The 16,809-nt window shown below is 40.8% G+C and overlaps 1 protein-coding gene across 1 annotated transcript; it reads right to left on the reverse strand.

Moving 5' to 3' along the window:
- Nucleotides 1–284: 284 nt before the first annotated feature.
- On the reverse strand, nt 285–15,016 carry LOC118770293 (solute carrier organic anion transporter family member 1C1-like). Its single transcript, XM_036517878.1, has 16 exons — nt 14,978–15,016; nt 14,572–14,734; nt 12,864–12,933; nt 12,361–12,502; nt 11,956–12,088; nt 10,556–10,680; nt 9,870–10,016; nt 9,383–9,481; nt 6,702–6,950; nt 5,555–5,719; nt 3,878–4,073; nt 3,360–3,525; nt 1,796–1,980; nt 1,529–1,593; nt 1,328–1,445; nt 285–912 (listed from the first exon to the last, which is right to left on the reverse strand). The coding sequence occupies exons 3-16, from the start codon at nt 12,912–12,914 to the stop codon at nt 690–692; spliced, it is 2,064 nt and encodes a 687-aa protein (XP_036373771.1). The 5' UTR covers nt 12,915–12,933; nt 14,572–14,734; nt 14,978–15,016; the 3' UTR covers nt 285–689.
- Between the last annotated feature and the right edge of the window lie 1,793 nt (nt 15,017–16,809).

Raw genomic sequence — 16,809 nt, forward strand, 5'->3', positions numbered from 1 at the left:
GACACAAGGTGCAGAATAATTTCAATATATAAACCACTTATATACATGTTATGACTATAATAATGAAAACATTTCTTTGAGTAACAGCATGACATTGTACTGAAGACTCCAGAAAAGAACATCGATAGCGTGTCAGAGAGTATATGGGAATGTGTGAGAGTGTGGCAATGAGTGTGTAGAGAGTGCATGTGCAAAGCTGTGGTGTGTGTGTGTATGTGTGTGTGTATACGTGTGTTTGTGCATGTGTGTGTGAGTGTGTGTGTGTGTGTGTGTGTGTGGTTGTGTGTGTGAGAGAGAGAGAGAGAGAGAGAGAGAGAGAGAGAGAGAGGGAGAGAGAGAGAGATAGTATGAGTGACTGTCATCACCCTGACAAAGTGCCTGATTAAGATTAAGGATCCAGAACAAAGACAAACATCTGGCACAGACTGAGATTTCCTGACCTGGAGACACAGAGAGACATGGACACCCAGGGAGCGGGGAGAGACAAGGGACAGTCGACACGGCACACACTTCCTATGACTCCCATACCAAGACAGTTGGCAGCATAGGCAGGGAATTGGCAGGGAGAGTCAAGTCATTAGTGAGCACAGTGAGGATGCTGGACTAAGGCAAGAGGGTGCAGTGACTATAAGTGGGTGGGGGCAGGGGGGGATGGTGGTGGGAGGGTACAGGGACAGTGAGAGAATGCCTCATATGGTGCTCTCTTTCTCCTGCTCTTTCTCGCTTTTCAGATTTCCTTCAGACAGGGTTTTTCCATTGGAGATATTGATCTCGTCCCCTTCCTGTCCACCAGCCTTGGCCTGATCAAGCATGGCCAGTTTCTTTTGTCTCTGAACCAGTTTGGCATAGAGCACTATCCACAGCAGGTAGGACATGGAGTAAAGTCCGTAGATCAGTCCAAGAAACGTTACTCTGCAGAGACACAGAGCAGAGCAGCAATAAGCCTGATTCGTAGAATGTATAAAATACGTGTTTATAGCTGCTTTCAGTTCCGGAGGTACTATCGACCACCATTAACCCATAAGAACTGGTTTATTCAAAACTTTAGTTTATTCAAACTCAGCCCTTTAAAACAGCATTTGGTGTAGTTATGAGGGGTAGGTCATAATGTGGGTCACTGTTATCTGGATAAAGATGTCTGCTAAGCAGAACACAGGGTTTATTCACAATGACTATTAGCGTCATAGAACTGGTTTGCTTTATTCATAATTACAATCAACCCCATAGACCCACACCTGTCTATTCAAAACTACTATCAGCCCCAGAGAGCAAAGCTGATTTATTCACAACCACTGTCAATACTATGGGAGACGGGTACTGTGCTTACCTGAACGCGCTTGAGTCGTACAGTCTACAAGCCCCACGTCCTCCACATCGCTTAGAGCCCCACTTCAGACATGTCCTGTCAATCAATGCCCCAAAATATATGGGTGGAGGAATCCCACCTGAAACACAACCCCAAACAGTCAGTAACCCTGCCTCAAAACATCCCCTTAATCTGCCAGTCATTTTATTTATCGGTTCTTACCCAAAGTTCTGACAATCAAGATATGCATGCCAAGGGCCAGAGATTTCAGATCCTGCTGTATTGACCTGACCACAGCACGGATTTCACGTGCAGACAAAATCAACAAAGAAAGACACAGTGTATTAGACAAGGAAGTAGGAAGGGTCAAGTTGAAGGGTTGGTATCCCATAGACCCGATGTCGAGGCTGGATGGGGTGACTGCTCTCGCCCTTCGCTACAAAGGGTTAGAGTGATATTTGTACCCCTGGGGTTCCACCCTGCTCTTACCTGAGCAGGACTATGTACCCGGGCGTGGCCCCACAGGCGGACACAAAGGCCCCCACTACTGACACCGCCATGTAGTACTTGAACATTCTATCACAGTCTTCCTGGCGTGGACACTGCCCGAGGATGGCTGAGGTGTTGGCAGCAGGAACGGGCCATGTGTCCATGCACGTGCAGTTGTGGAAGACCTGGGGCACAGAGTGGAAACACAGAGGGAACAGGAAGAGACACAATTAATCAGAAACAACAACGGCATGTGCAGAGAATAGGAACAGTTGTGATTAATCAAACAGAACTAGGAAATAAGAGAACAGATGCAAACACAACACTGTCATAGGCACAGGAGAGAAGCTGCCCATGAGAGACCAGATTCCACAATTCTAACCTTAACCATTATAAGTTAAATTGTAACATGGGTCCTAGACCATCACTTAGGGGCAAATTCCGCCTGAAGCATGGAATAGAAAGACCACAGAGACAGACATTATCAATCAAACACAGCAAGAAAATACAAACAAAGCAGGAAGAGACACTACAACTCATAAAACAAGCAAGTGCAAAAAGAACAGATACATACACGATTGATCAGCACAATTAAATACAAAGAGCACAGGAAAAGTCACAGTTAATCAAACCCAACAATGCATACAAAGAGAACAGATACAGATTTGATTGACGAAAACACATCAACAAATTTACAAAGAAAACGGCTACAGACGGTTAATCAAACCCAGCCATGAAACACAAAGAGAATAGACAGACATGATTAATCCAAACCAACAATAAAATACAACAAAGAGTTTGGAGCAGAGGTTCTAACAGTTCTTACTCTGCCAGTGTGTACAAATTACAAAAAAAAAAAACAACACAAGACATCTGGTTTGACTACTGCACTGTCACGGATTCTCAACAAATGTGAACTTCTTGATTTGGACAGATATGTATCAAAACATCTGATTTCAAATATTTTCAAGTTTTTTGTAATTCTTGTTAATCGGCAATGCACAAAGCTAACTGTAATGGCACGCAACCACATGAATCTGCCGGAAGACTATTTTGCCATGTCCACAGAATCACTCTAAACTGTTTTACTCATGCTTTTGAGTAGATACATTGTGAAGTAAGTGGGTGTTTATGTGATTTTATGTTAGCTATTGCTTGCTAATTCCTCTGTTCTCTGTCACAACTGGTTTAGCTAACTGTAGACAAGATGTTGAGAGGCTGAGTTTTTTTTTTTTTTTTTACAGTTTTTTCTAACCAGTTGAGCTGCATGTTCTGTTGCAAAATTACATTCACAATGCATGATATTACATTTGTTGAGCAAACGGTCTTATCCAGAGCAGCTTCCAGCAGAATAGAACAGAAGTGTATCCATTCAAATTGAATGAGCAACAGTGTCAGGCCAGACTAACATCACTCCCAAACCAGTGAGTGTGAGTATAACACCATTTAAGCCCTACCACAAGTTAACCTGTGCAACCTGACTAGACAAGGGAAGCCAAGTATACTACCATTAATCAGTCACTAGATCAAAATGGGAAACAGATGACATATTATCAGAACTCACCATCCCTTTTCCAGAACCACTGGAGCTCTGGCAGCCAGCGAGGCAGGGGGAGGCGTATGTGATGCCATTGGAGGCGCACACAGGGTCCCAGTGCTTGAGTGAACAGGAGCATTCCATGTTGCACTGGGACAGTAGAGTCTCTGGTTGGTACGACACCCCCTTTAACCTGACAGAGAGAGCCATTACGGACACTGCATTACCTCCAGCAAGAAGGATAACAGTGAGAGTCTAGGAGTCTAGGGACAGCAATATGGAGCAGTAGACAGGTTGGAGAAAATAAAGTTGCACTCGTGGACACAAAAGATAAGTAATGACATTAAGGTGAAACATGACCTAATGGTAGAGTTATTACAGTAGATAATAGAAAAAGAATTTTATGATACTCAGCCAACTAAAATATTGCCAATAAAGTCAAGCATTAACCTCTGATCACTTAAATAAACCTATGACCTGTGTTTGCTTGCGGTCATAAAATGGTTATTAAAATCAAGAAAACTAGAGCGCAGTGCAGCACGTACCCCTGGTAGGACACTGTCAGCCCAGCCACTTGCGAGTTCTCACACTGCAGGAAGTACTGGATGAGCAGGGAGAGGAAAGACAGGATGGAGGCACTGACGGACATCCTCGCAGCCCCCAGGACACTCAGCTTGAACCTTTTCATCACAAACCCACCAGTGATGATCCCTAGGGCCACTGCAGGCAGATTCATAACGCCTGGAAAGAGACATATATTCCTTCATTTATAATGTCCTCCTAGGGACAAGATGGCTTGATTCACAAGGCACATGTGAGTTACTCCAAGGTTCCATTCTCCATTTGCCATTTGCACTGGTGTGGTGCAAGATGGGACCTGTACTTTGTAAAATGGGTATCTATTTCAGAGGATTGCATTTTTCATGCTTCAGTACTCCTGCGCAAGTATAGAGGGTGCTGTGATACAATTGGTTTTTTAAAAAAGGTGAAAAAGCATAAAGAAAATACAAAATTGGGTAGATTAATAATGCCTGGCAAAAGACAAAGATGGCTAGATCCAATCATGGCACAAAGGAGGCAATACAAATTGCTTGCCTTATTTAGACTACTGAAGACAAGGTGAATATGTGAGTCACTGAACAGACAAAGGTGTTTGTTTTGGTTTTCAGGATAACAAGTTACGTTTAAGTTAAAGCTTACCCATTCAGATATTTTGCCATTCACCTGGCTGCAACAGTGAATGTTCTTGCACACTACAGGTTAATTAGTACAGGTTTGTGGGACATAAGATCCTTTTGTAACTGCCTCTAGTCTTAGTATAGGCTGTATTAACTTTAAAGCAAAGTGATAAAGCAAATACATAATTACCCAAAAATGAAAATAGAACAGATCCTGATCTGCAGTCTCCAGTGCAGTTTTTGACTGATGGAAACAGCATGCCAAAAGTTTTGAATCTCTTAGCTTCATCAAACACATGCCAAATATGAAACTTTTTCATAAAGTTTCATAAGTTTTTGAGTTTCTGTATCCTTCTTTTTTGATCCATACAGCTCTGTTTTAAACTTTACAGCTTAGCATGAGAGTGAAATACATTACAGTACTGAGTTGTATTGATCTCCTTTACTGGATTTTTTAGCATGCTTCCACCGCTAGAGATAAGAGCCTATCCTGACTGTACTAAAGGCACTCCTGTGTAGTTAACACAGGTGTGAAAGATCTGACTGGTAACAGAACAACATTAATGAAGCCTGTATGCCTCTACCATTGAATCTGTAAAGGCACGCTTACATTGTATGATTTTAGCTGATTGTATAAGCATCTGACCTGACTCTAAATGCTCTTGTGGATCTTCAGCAAATCGGCAAATGTTGTTGCAAAATATCTGTATAAGCTGTACAGCAGCTTATCCAGTGAGACATGTTTGACCTGTTTTCCTGTTACAGTTGTTATATATTTGCAATGGCAGTGAGAAAGACAACTGTAAGCCACCCGGTTTGGTGCCAGGCAATGGGAGACTGTCACACATTGTGGGCCTGTCTCTATCACAACAGTATGGCATCCCACAATGACCTCATAGTCAGTGGGTCTGAAGGTAAAGAGAAGTTGGCTGCTATTTCCAAAATGTTTGTGTTCTTACAGGATATATAATTCTGGTTTTAGCACTGCCGTTAGCTCTTGTGTAAAACAGACTCATTGAGTATCCTGTTCAAGTGAGAACTAACCTATTAAGAAGATGGCCTTGGAAGGAGACTGGCCATAGACCTGCTCCATGAATTTGGGTTTGAAGGTGATCATTCCAATGAAGCCATTGACTTGCACAAGGGAGACACATATTATGAGCAGGAACACTGTGTTGCTAAAAAGTCTTCTCAAAGATGGCAGGAAATCTAGAAAACATGGAGAAGCAATAAGTTAAACTGAGCACTAAAAGTATAATAAAATTCAATACACTTAATAGCACAAACACCTGAAATACTGTACTGGAAAGGACATACAAGCACTTAATATAATGTTATGCTTTGTATTGAAACTCTCCTATCAAAAGGTCACAACGTCAAAAATCTGACAGGAATGCACCACAAACTATAACACTCTTCACCCACCCAACATCAAATCAGCATTCTACTTCACAGTGTAAACCACCTGTCACTTATTAAACAGATAAATACTGCCACGATAACAAATTATTATGTACACTCTAACAAGAATATTTCATTTAGAACACTGTTCTTTCCACAAACATTAATCCTGATACAGTAAAATATTTAATGCACTGAAACCCTCAAAGTAGAGCATATTTTCAGGGCACTGAAATCACCACAGGACCAAATGGTCTTTTATATTTTACATATTACATCTATACAGAGCTGTAGTTTGGCAACCTTGAAGTGCAATCCTGAAGCACGGACCCCTTGAACCCTGTTGACTAATGCAGCTATAACTATTACCCGTCACTTCAGCCGATGTTCCTTTAAGGAATGCACTGTGTGGATGAAGTTCAAATAAATCTGTTAGAGAGCGCAGCATGTGTGTTTTGGGGGTGGGGTGTTGCTCCGGCTGAGTGACTTATTACCCACCACAAACACAAAGTTTCATAATAGCTGTCCTAAAACGGACTCTGGCCATAATGGTTCATGCACACACTACAAGCCTTTCACAAGGAACATGTACTCTTCAGGACTTCAAGTCAGAGGGAAATAAATAACAATAGCAGAAAGATCTGAGAAATATAGTTACTTGGTGACAGCTATAAAGAAATACCACTGCTGTTTAATTAGAGTCTCACAGGTAATGTCATTTCTGTTTATTAGGGCCCAGCAGAGTGAAGCACTGTAATGGGATGAATGTGTAACAGCAGGAGGAGGCTACCTTTAGCCAGTTCAGAGAAGGTAACAGGGCGTGGCCTCTCAGCAGGCGCAGTGCTCTCTGGAATGAAATGGTCCTGCTCGCCAGCAGGGTCATCCACAGGCTGGCTGTTCTCCTCCCCCTGCTTCGGGAGAGACTTGGGCAGGAACCAGAACGGCACCCCGGCCAGCAGCATCACAGCCCCGGTCGCCAGGAAGCCCAACCACCAGGCCCCCACCCAGCGAGAGTCCTTGTGGTTGATGGACACAGTCTCTGCGGGGAGCGAAAGGAGAGGTGGCTTTCTCATCTCTGCAGCGCTGGCTCTGAGACTCACATTCACTCAGTCGTGCATGACACTTACACACACGCCCAGACTAATTGAACAAACCAAATTCACTTGTTCAATGATTTACCTTTTCATTCACACATACACACCCATATAACTGATTCATAATTTACCTGTCCAAGATCACTCCTACTTTTTACTCGCACATGCACACCAATCCTCCTCTGACTGGTGATATTACTAAATAAACACAGAATTCTTTCTTGTAAACAGCTTATACAGACACAACAACCACACAGACAGACATCACTGCAATTCAAGGAATTCTCTCAGCCTTCAGCATAGGTCAATGTATAACTTCGTCTGGTTTTATGCTGGCTTCATTAATTACAGAACAGCAAAGGCGCCTTTTAATTTGCCACATTGGAGCTCAGTTTTTATTAACTTTGGGGGAGACAACAGCCAATTTCTAAGACAAAACTTGGGCATAAATCGCTGCTCTGAACTAACTTGTTTTAAACAAGCCCCTGGATTCTACACTATCAGAGAACCATGAGTGTTTTGCCAGATGCATGTGATTCCTAACAATGTACTTCTTAATCTAATTTGCGTACAATATCAAAAGAGGATACAAGAATGTGATTAAATCCTAGAGTTACTTACATCCAAGTAACATAGGCTGGATTTAGCTAGCTGTTCATGTAGCATTAACTGTTCTGTATGTTGGTAGTTATTCATTCTCAAGGATAACTAATGTGTACTTCTCTGACTGCATGAAAACCACTGTGGCTGACAGATATGATCACTTTGTAAAACATAACAATGGAAATGACATGATACTAAAGAAAATTGTGATTTTTTTATACTTGAAAATAGCTAGCTACCATCTAATGTCTTAGAATGAAATCAAAAATGCTAAGCTGGTGATGCATATATTTCTAACGACCTACCTAGGTAAAGAAAACCAAGCACACAGAAATGCTGGTATAGCTTTAGTTTAGTTCTGGTATGGTTTTGTGCTTTCCACAGATCCAGTGTAAGACTCAATCCCTAACAATCGCAAAGATCTTCATGTGGAAATGCTATTGAATTACTTCTGTGACAAATATATCAAATATATCAAAATAACATCAAGGGGCAGTGCAATCTTATACTCAGTGCTATCATTCCAATCTGTCTCAGCTGACATCTGGCTTTTGGCTGTTACTCTGTGAGTGGTATGAGGCATTTGGTTACTATCTATCCCTTCAATTGTGTTTCTGCGTTTGTTACCTGTTACCTCATATTTTAAATGAACCACTCAACAGTCTATTGAAGCCCATTATCTTTGTTTGGGGAGCAAATCTTCTCATTTTTAAAGAGTGGCCTGTCAATATATGCTATTAATAGCTCTTTATTTCTGGAAGACTCAACCTTTCTTTCTTGTGCTCAAGGCGGGGCCCAGAGTTATCATTCTGTGTCACGTTCTATCAATGGTGTCTTCAAGGAAACCCAATATTAAAAGAAAATCCCAAGATTAGGTAATGTGGAAGCCACCCATTCAAACAAGGTGAAAGGACGTGGATGACCTTGGTCCCTGATCATGATGTGACAACACTGACTGCACGCGAACAAACACACCACAGACAGAATGCAAACAACTGTCCTCTCAGAACACAATCTAAAGCAATGGAATAAAATGATAGCCTGTGGGGTCAATGAAGGCAGAGAGGTGAATTAAATCCATTGTAAGTTATATCCTTAATGGTAAACTAATGATCAACTGCATTTAGGGTCACTCACTTCCCCACTCACTCCTTTGGCAGTAAATCCTAACTCCAAACTGTCCTTTCCTCATTTATTGTCTTTGTTGATTTAGAGGGACTGAGAACAGTATGGTTCTGCACTCTTTTCTCGTTTTTTTTTTCGCGGTTTTTACTCTTTTCTGAGGATTACATTTAAACAGCAGGAATCGATCCATTCTGAGTCAGTAACTCTAGTCAGTAACCCTGGAAATTTCCAGGTTGTAGCCACAAGCAACTGCTAGTCTAGGCATTTTTTCTGTGAAAAATGCTTACTCATGATTTGGAAAACATAACATTAAATGCTTAGTTAGTTGAAAAGCACTATGGCAGACTACAAAAAGTCATGACATTAGTATTTTGAGACTTGTTACATTTTTGACTTGGTTTTGACATTTTGGTTTGATTTGATTATTGATAGCCTTGACATTCTTTCACATATTACTACAAACTTATGAATTCTTCACACAACATGACCTGTATTTTCAACATCCTTCCCCAAGGGGGCACACTTTCATAATATGGAGAAAAAAAACTGTAACACCAACAATGTTTGACAAGAATAGACAAAAAACAACAATTATTTGCTACCTAGGTAGTGTTTAGTACCTGCCTGGCATCGCAGAAAAGTCAGTTACCTAAATCCACAGCGCCGATGTCCACGTACAGTTTGGCGCAGAAGGAGCCCAGGAGAAACCCAAACATAGGTCCTACAATGCCCACGGTCTGTATGCAGGCTGTGGTGAGGGGGACAAACATTACATCACCACGGGCTGAATTTACATTACAACCCGGTAAATCAGGACTGTTACAGCTATATCTGTAGTGGACAGACAAGTCAACACATCACAGTGAATCAGGTACACATTATATAACTATATGATCTGTTATAGGTATATCTTCAGTGGAAAGGACAGACATTTCACCGCTGTGAATCAGGTATATGTTACATTATTGTGGGTCAGGTCCCATCACCTTCCCTCCCCATGTGTGGTGGGGAGGGAAGGTGCAGCAGAGGTTCTAGACAGGGAATTCTTTTTGATTTTCCCAATGGGATTACAACGCTGGGGTTTGATTGACTTCATGAGACTTCTCTCTATCTGCTGATTTATGCTTCTCACTCACCCAGGTAAAATGCCGTGTTCTCTTCCCTGGCGAAGTCGTCCAGGTAGGACACGCCCAGAGGCATGACAGGGGTTTCACCAATCCCCCTCAGCATGTTTCCCAGGAACACGTAGATCCACATGGAGGAGCCCGCCTCTTTCTCACACGCTACGGGAGCAAAGTTCCCCCCATCAGGTGATGTCCACCGTGCCCCAGCAAGCCGAGCACTCCCAGACAACCACGTTTTCCCATCGGAAGTGTTGCTTGAAAAGCACAGTGCGTACATTCTGCCTGCTTCTCTAATGAAATATCCATCAATCACACATATCATGTGAAATGGAGAACACAGCATCTGGCCAAATTTCACGTGTTTTCATATATCAGACCAAATTCATCAAGTTCAGGCATGTTAAATTCAGTGTTTCCTCTCCATCTATACTGGTGTTAGCATACTGTTTTTTATGAACTGGGTAAAACGTAAAAGCCCACAGGATATGAAAACCAGGCTTTATAAGTTCACTGAAGTCTCCTTTCCCTCCTTCTGTCAAGTATTCACCAACTAAATTGCCCTCTGATTGGTGGTGTTTACCAGCTCTACTCCATGCTGATTGGTCAGAATGCAAACTTTTCTGCTTATTGTTTTGTGTGTGTGTGTATGTGTGTGTCTGTGTGTGCACCACACTGCCTGTTGATTGGTCAGAATGTACCTGCTACACTCTCCAATGAGAGATCATTGTTGTTCAGTGCTTGGCTCTGATTGGCCAGGCACGGATGGACGCTCTCAGTTGAATTGATGCCAGTGGGCTGTGTGACAGTTGTTTCATACTGGTACCTGTGTGAGAGACAATAATTGTAAGCGCAATGCAAGGACAGACAGTAGATTTCTCAAGATGAATGTCCAAGACAGTCAGGCATGATATGAATGACAAAATAACACGCAAAGACTTTATGCATGAGATGGTACACTTGGCTCACAATACAACACATTTCATGAAATCTGAGAAACCTGAGAAATAATGCTGGCAGGAAAACAAAAATATATGATGACTGACCAAGTTTTCTTTTTCTTTCCTTTATTCCTGTATCAAATAAAAAGTAATAAAATAAAATATGTTAAAAAGGCAGATTTGGATTCAAGCTATTGTATCTCAGTCTCATCAAAGCCACCCACCAATTTGCTGTCTTTTTCAACTAACAGTGATGCAGTTCGGATGGCTACAAAAATGTAAACAGAATTCAAGAGGAGTAACAGCCAAAACAGGTAAATCAACAAAAAATTCCAGTTTTTGGGGAGAAAAATGCATATCACATTGTAGCTAATTTTAACACAAATCACAAGATATTATGATTTTGTGATATGCCATGTAACAGGATTTTGTGACAGGCCATGAAACATTTTGTCCTTTCCTGATTTTGCAAAAATTGAAATTACAGTATTTCGTCTCAAACAGATAGTGTCGCCAAACAGACAGTGTACACTTGACGATATCTGTGATGAAAACAGGTGGATTCTCTTTGAAGTGCACAGGACATCCTGATAAAGAGCAGCATAACCAGGCCAGTGAGCTGGACTCTGCTTCCCCTGCACTCCTTTATCAAATTGAGTGGCAAGACCCTGGTGCTACTGAGCCACATTCCTGCAGATATTCTATATCTCCCTTCATGATGAAACACTGAACATCCTGAGCACGTGATGTATGTGTGTGTTCCGCAGTGGGCAGGATATGGTTGTGTGGTGTAGTGGTATGGTATATTGATGGGTTATGTAGTGGTACCACATATGGGTGTGTGATATGCAAGTACGATATATAGGTGTGTGGTATAATGAACTATGAGTGGATGGTATAATGGTGCAGTATATGGGTGTGTGGTATTTATGTACAGTTCATGGGTGTGTGGTACAGTAAAATACACCCCGTGAAATGGGTGTTTGATGTGTTATTTGGATGTATGGTATAGAGGTAATAGTCATGGGCATGTAGTGTAGGAATACAGTTAATGGGCATGTGGTATACTAGAATATGGGTGCATAGTACAGAGGTACAGTTTGTGAATGTGTGGTGCAGTGGAGGGTGTAGGATGTGGACATGGAGGAGATGAAACTCACCGGCCCTGGAAGAAGTGAGGTAGAGCAGTGAAGATGGACCCGGCAGCCATGAACAGACACCCAGCTCCAATCAGCCGTGGGCGGTGGAGCCTTGCACCAAAGTAACTGACGAAGGCAATCACCAGCAGGTTCCCTGAGAACACAGCAATCAGAGCACTGAAACCAGAGATGTCAGAACTGACACAGCAGGGTTTCTACACTGATACTGGAAGAGTATCGACGATACAGGACTCAGCCATGACACACCACTGATGCACAGAAAGACTGAAAATCTTAAGTAAATAACTAGTGAAATGCAAACAGTAGAAATCAGCCTTGATCAGGGAATTTAATTTCCCTTCCAAAAAGCTGGGTTTATCAATGGCTAAAGGTGCAGCATAACATCACTTGATTTTGAGACCTCACCTATCTCAAAACTTCCATCGATGACCCCTATCAAGGAGCTGGGGATGTCGAAGCGTCTCTCGATCTGAGTGATGGAACTCTTCATGTAACTCCCCTGGAAGGCTTTGGCAAAGTAGACAAAGGACAGCGAAGCCAGGAACAGCTGTGTCACACACAAGATGATTAGGGGTTAATTTGTGGTGATTTTGCCATCTTTCAAACTAATACTATTATAGATAATCTGAACAGGAGAATATGACAGTAAGTTTGTGCTTCCACTGACCCAATGTTTACCTACACCTTTATTAACAAATCCAGTGTTATAGTCCTAGTCTCCTAGTGTTATAGTTCAGGAAGCATTTAGGACCAAAGGTTAGGTGCCAAGTGTTGGGGAAAGCATGTGGGGGTCAGAGTTGAAAGTTAAATGTTAAGGGTCATGGAAAGGGCATGAGTTCACGAATAGGTTACATGATTATAATGAAAGGGTTTCTGGATAAGAGAAGAAGTTATGCAAAGGAACTGACCTTGAGTTTGGAGCAGCATGGCTCTGGCTGTTTTTTGGCATCAGCTCTCATGGTGTGTCAGAGGTAGATGCTGTACAAAACACAATCATACAGTTATTCGATGACACAGAGTTCACTTAAAAATAACTCTTCTCCACGGTCTAATGTTTAGAGAGAAGCATGAGTCAATAAATGTTATGCTATTATGGTTGACCAGTGAAATCAGCATTTCTATTATTTATTTAATAATCAAGCAACAGGAGCAAAATGTAGGTCACTGATGAGTCATCATCCCCAGAAATTGTACTGTTGACCACTAAACTGATAAAACTTTGCAAACAGCAATTTGGCCTTCCTCACCAAAGGAAACACACATTTAGAAAATACTTTGCCATGTATATACAAGGAAAGCTTCCCATTCTTGTACAAACTGTATTGAATCAGGATCAGAAACCTGTCCTGCCTCTCTAAACACTGAGACAAATTCATTGAGGTTTCTACCAACAACAAAAGCATTACATACATGGGCATAAAGAAACTTACACATAGAGCTACTTACACTGTATAAATAATTTGATAATAAAGATTATTAATAATGAATAATTAATCAATAAATTAATGATTAAATAATGAATAATACACAATTAATTCCTTTAATGTGTGCACTCTTCAGTTACAATATATTACAACAGAATATGCATAAGTATCAAGATACAGTCACATCTGTTGATATTATTATAGTATCATAGTATATTACATGCATATCTTATTGTACTTTTACAACTTTTGGGAAGAACCAACTAAGAATGCACCGTCATACTGCAATCTTTGAGGACCCGCCACATTATATCAGCATGGTCACATCTTCCAATATGCTGATATTGCTGCAGTATCATAGCACATTCTTGCATATCCTGTTGTATTTTTAGAGCTGTTAGGAATAACGACCTTAGAGTGCTCTAATCTTCAAGGAGCTGCAACAAGTTCCTGATGAGACATGCTGAAGAACTTGTTTTGCTGGGTGAAAGTGATCTTCCCTTTCATCTTTTCTGATCTGTTTCATCAGTTTGCTTAGCACCTTCGTGATTTACTTATGGTGCCATTGTCAAACCTTCCAGGGCAAAGCCGCTAAGATAATTAAAAGTGAAAGACTTTGCTGTCGCTGGCTATGGAAGGGGGTCTTCACATTTCAGGGGTTCTTCCATTTTTTTAATATAGAACTCCAGAAAATCTGACTCTTGCTTAACAACTAAACATCAGACTATGTTTGCGATGGTTCTAATGCTGATCACACTGGGTTTCCCATATAAAATGATAAAAGATGAAATTATGAAAACAGGCCCTACAGCCAACCCTAGCTATTTATTTTACAGTCTAGACTGAATCTATTACAGTGCCTAATGTAATCTCGAAGGTTAGTACCATCTGTCACCACAAATCCTGGCATAGTACTTCATAAAATCAACAACACTACATGTAACATTTTCCCACCTGTATCCTCTGGTCCCTAATAAAAAGATTAATACTTAAATGAAATATCCATCAGCCAACTTAAAGTAATAGACCAAAACCCAGATTATGGAATAATGTCAGTAGCCTAGAATGTATGCAACTATTTGGAGAGAATAGGGAGACTGTGGAAGAAAACCTTTTTTTTTTTAAAACAAGGTGCTGATTTTAAAACATAATGAAAGAACATATGTATAATGACAGAAAATAGCCACTTTACCTGAACTGTAGCAGGCGTCCTGTCGAGATATAGATGTGTACTGGAGCTTTTCCAAACGGGACTTTGGTCGTCAAAGATCTTATAAAAGCATCTCTAATCAGTAACCCAGTATTCGTGAGCACGTGTTGATTCTGTCCACAGAAGTGCTCTCTCAAACGTGTACCTGAAGGACAGAGACAGATTATCTGCGGTTTAGATCAATATATACGCGTTTCAAGCATGCTAATGTTGTCAAAGCATTTCGAGCACCACCCCTCTGGTCATAAGGCAGTTACCCCACCCTGCACGCAACTCATTCAACTCTAATAGCTTTGCTAATTATGATTAACCGCATACAATAACCAAACAAGAATAGAACAAAAGTTTTAAATTATTTTGATGACAGTTTGTTGCCATCAAAGCATACATTAACTTGTGCAAACATTTAAGTCCTGCTGCCCCTTGCTCTCAAGCGCATTTGTATTTCAACTCCAAGTACGTCTGAAGTACGTCCATCCATCCACTGGTTTGAAGCTTCTTGATCATTTGTTATGTACTTGATTATTTGCCCAACCTCCGGTTTTTCATTGGTCCATATTGTTACGGCACATCCTGTTGTATTACTCGGTGGATGGATTGATGCTCGGATTTCACACAGATGAATTGTTGCAGGTTACAATATAGTTTTCGCATACATGCCCCTAGGAATTGTGAAACAGTTGAATGAATTACGTCGACCTTCATATCTTGCCAGTATCACTGCTAATAGTTTTCTATCTCTGTCTATTTAATCACCTCTTAATTGCGAAAATTGAATTTACATTATAACCATAAAGAATGACTAGTTCAAAAGTTTTCACAACTTTTCTGTGTAGGGCAAACTGGTGGTCATCAACTGCGCAATATAAAAAAGTCACACTAATCACAGTTAGAGATGATTAATTACAGAAGAAGATATCATTAATGATTTCATTAAGTAATCACTAAGTATCACCTTACTAACCGCGTGAAACTCTGTTGCAAGGACTCATGTAGTATTGTATAGTAATCACGTGATTGTTATTCTTTCCTCCCTTGGCTAGTTTCGCAAGTGCATTTTAACTGCTAATTGAATTAGTCGCTTGTTAATTGCTGCTCAAGCGACAGCCTCGTTTCTCAGACTTGCATGAAGCCTTGGTTGTACAAAGACAAGGCAGTCTATGTATGGGAGTCCATCGAGGCCACTGGGGAAGCCCTGTCCCATCACTAGATCATATTGCCATTGTTAATTATTTTACCGGACTGTGTGCATATAATTCCATCTGTTATGTGTCGAAGTTTTACTTGAGGATATGTGTAAGCATTGTCTTGAAATGGTACATTCCTGTTGAGTGTATTGTGCTGCACTTGTGTGTTGGGCCGGGAGTGCATTTGTAAACTTGGCTGTGTGTTTGTGAATGGCACTTAGTTCTTGTCTATGTAACATTTTGTGGCGTTTTGTTGGATGTACTTTGTGCTTGACTATGGGAGTCGCTCTGTAATAATAGCATCCGCTAGATGTCAAACATGTAAATGTAATATTAAATGTTCACATGTTGTACATTGCTCTGGATAAGAGCATCTGCTAAGCAACAAAATGTAGATGTGCATTGAGCTGTGTCATACACAACATGTCATACTAATGACAGTTAGAGAAAGGTGCCATTAATAATTACATTGAGTTGTGTCATAAACAATGGTCTTGCAACACATGTTTACATTTCTATAATAAACACATTAGCATGCTGGTGTGTTTCCATGTCTTATCTCTTTGCAGTTGGACTTTGATGCTAACATACCTCTCCTCAATAAGCTGTACCACAGGCAACTTTTCAGCTTCATTTGACTAGATTGTTTTGCTTCACATTCATTTTACATTTACATTCAGATTTTTAATACCTGATTTATTGTATTGAGAACTGCCATTTGTTTTTACTATATGCCATGGAGGTCAAATGTTTATTTTACACTTGACATGAGGTAGAGATGATTGAGTTGCAATTTTCCCAAGCATTCATGGCAATTTCTCTGGTTTTATGCCTCTGGTGAGATGATAAGGATAACCTAAATACTACTTGCTCAACATTGCTCTTAAATACTAACTTTTACACCAGCTCCACTCTGCACCAGCATGTCATACATTTAACAGGGCCAACAATGCACTTAACTGGGTGTATTTAATCATAGCTTTAATCCAGTTCATAATGGATGCGTTTTAGTCATTCCTTCAGACACTTCAGT

Source organism: Megalops cyprinoides, chromosome 23 (assembly GCF_013368585.1).
Source record: "Megalops cyprinoides isolate fMegCyp1 chromosome 23, fMegCyp1.pri, whole genome shotgun sequence".
NCBI lineage: Eukaryota > Metazoa > Chordata > Actinopteri > Elopiformes > Megalopidae > Megalops > Megalops cyprinoides.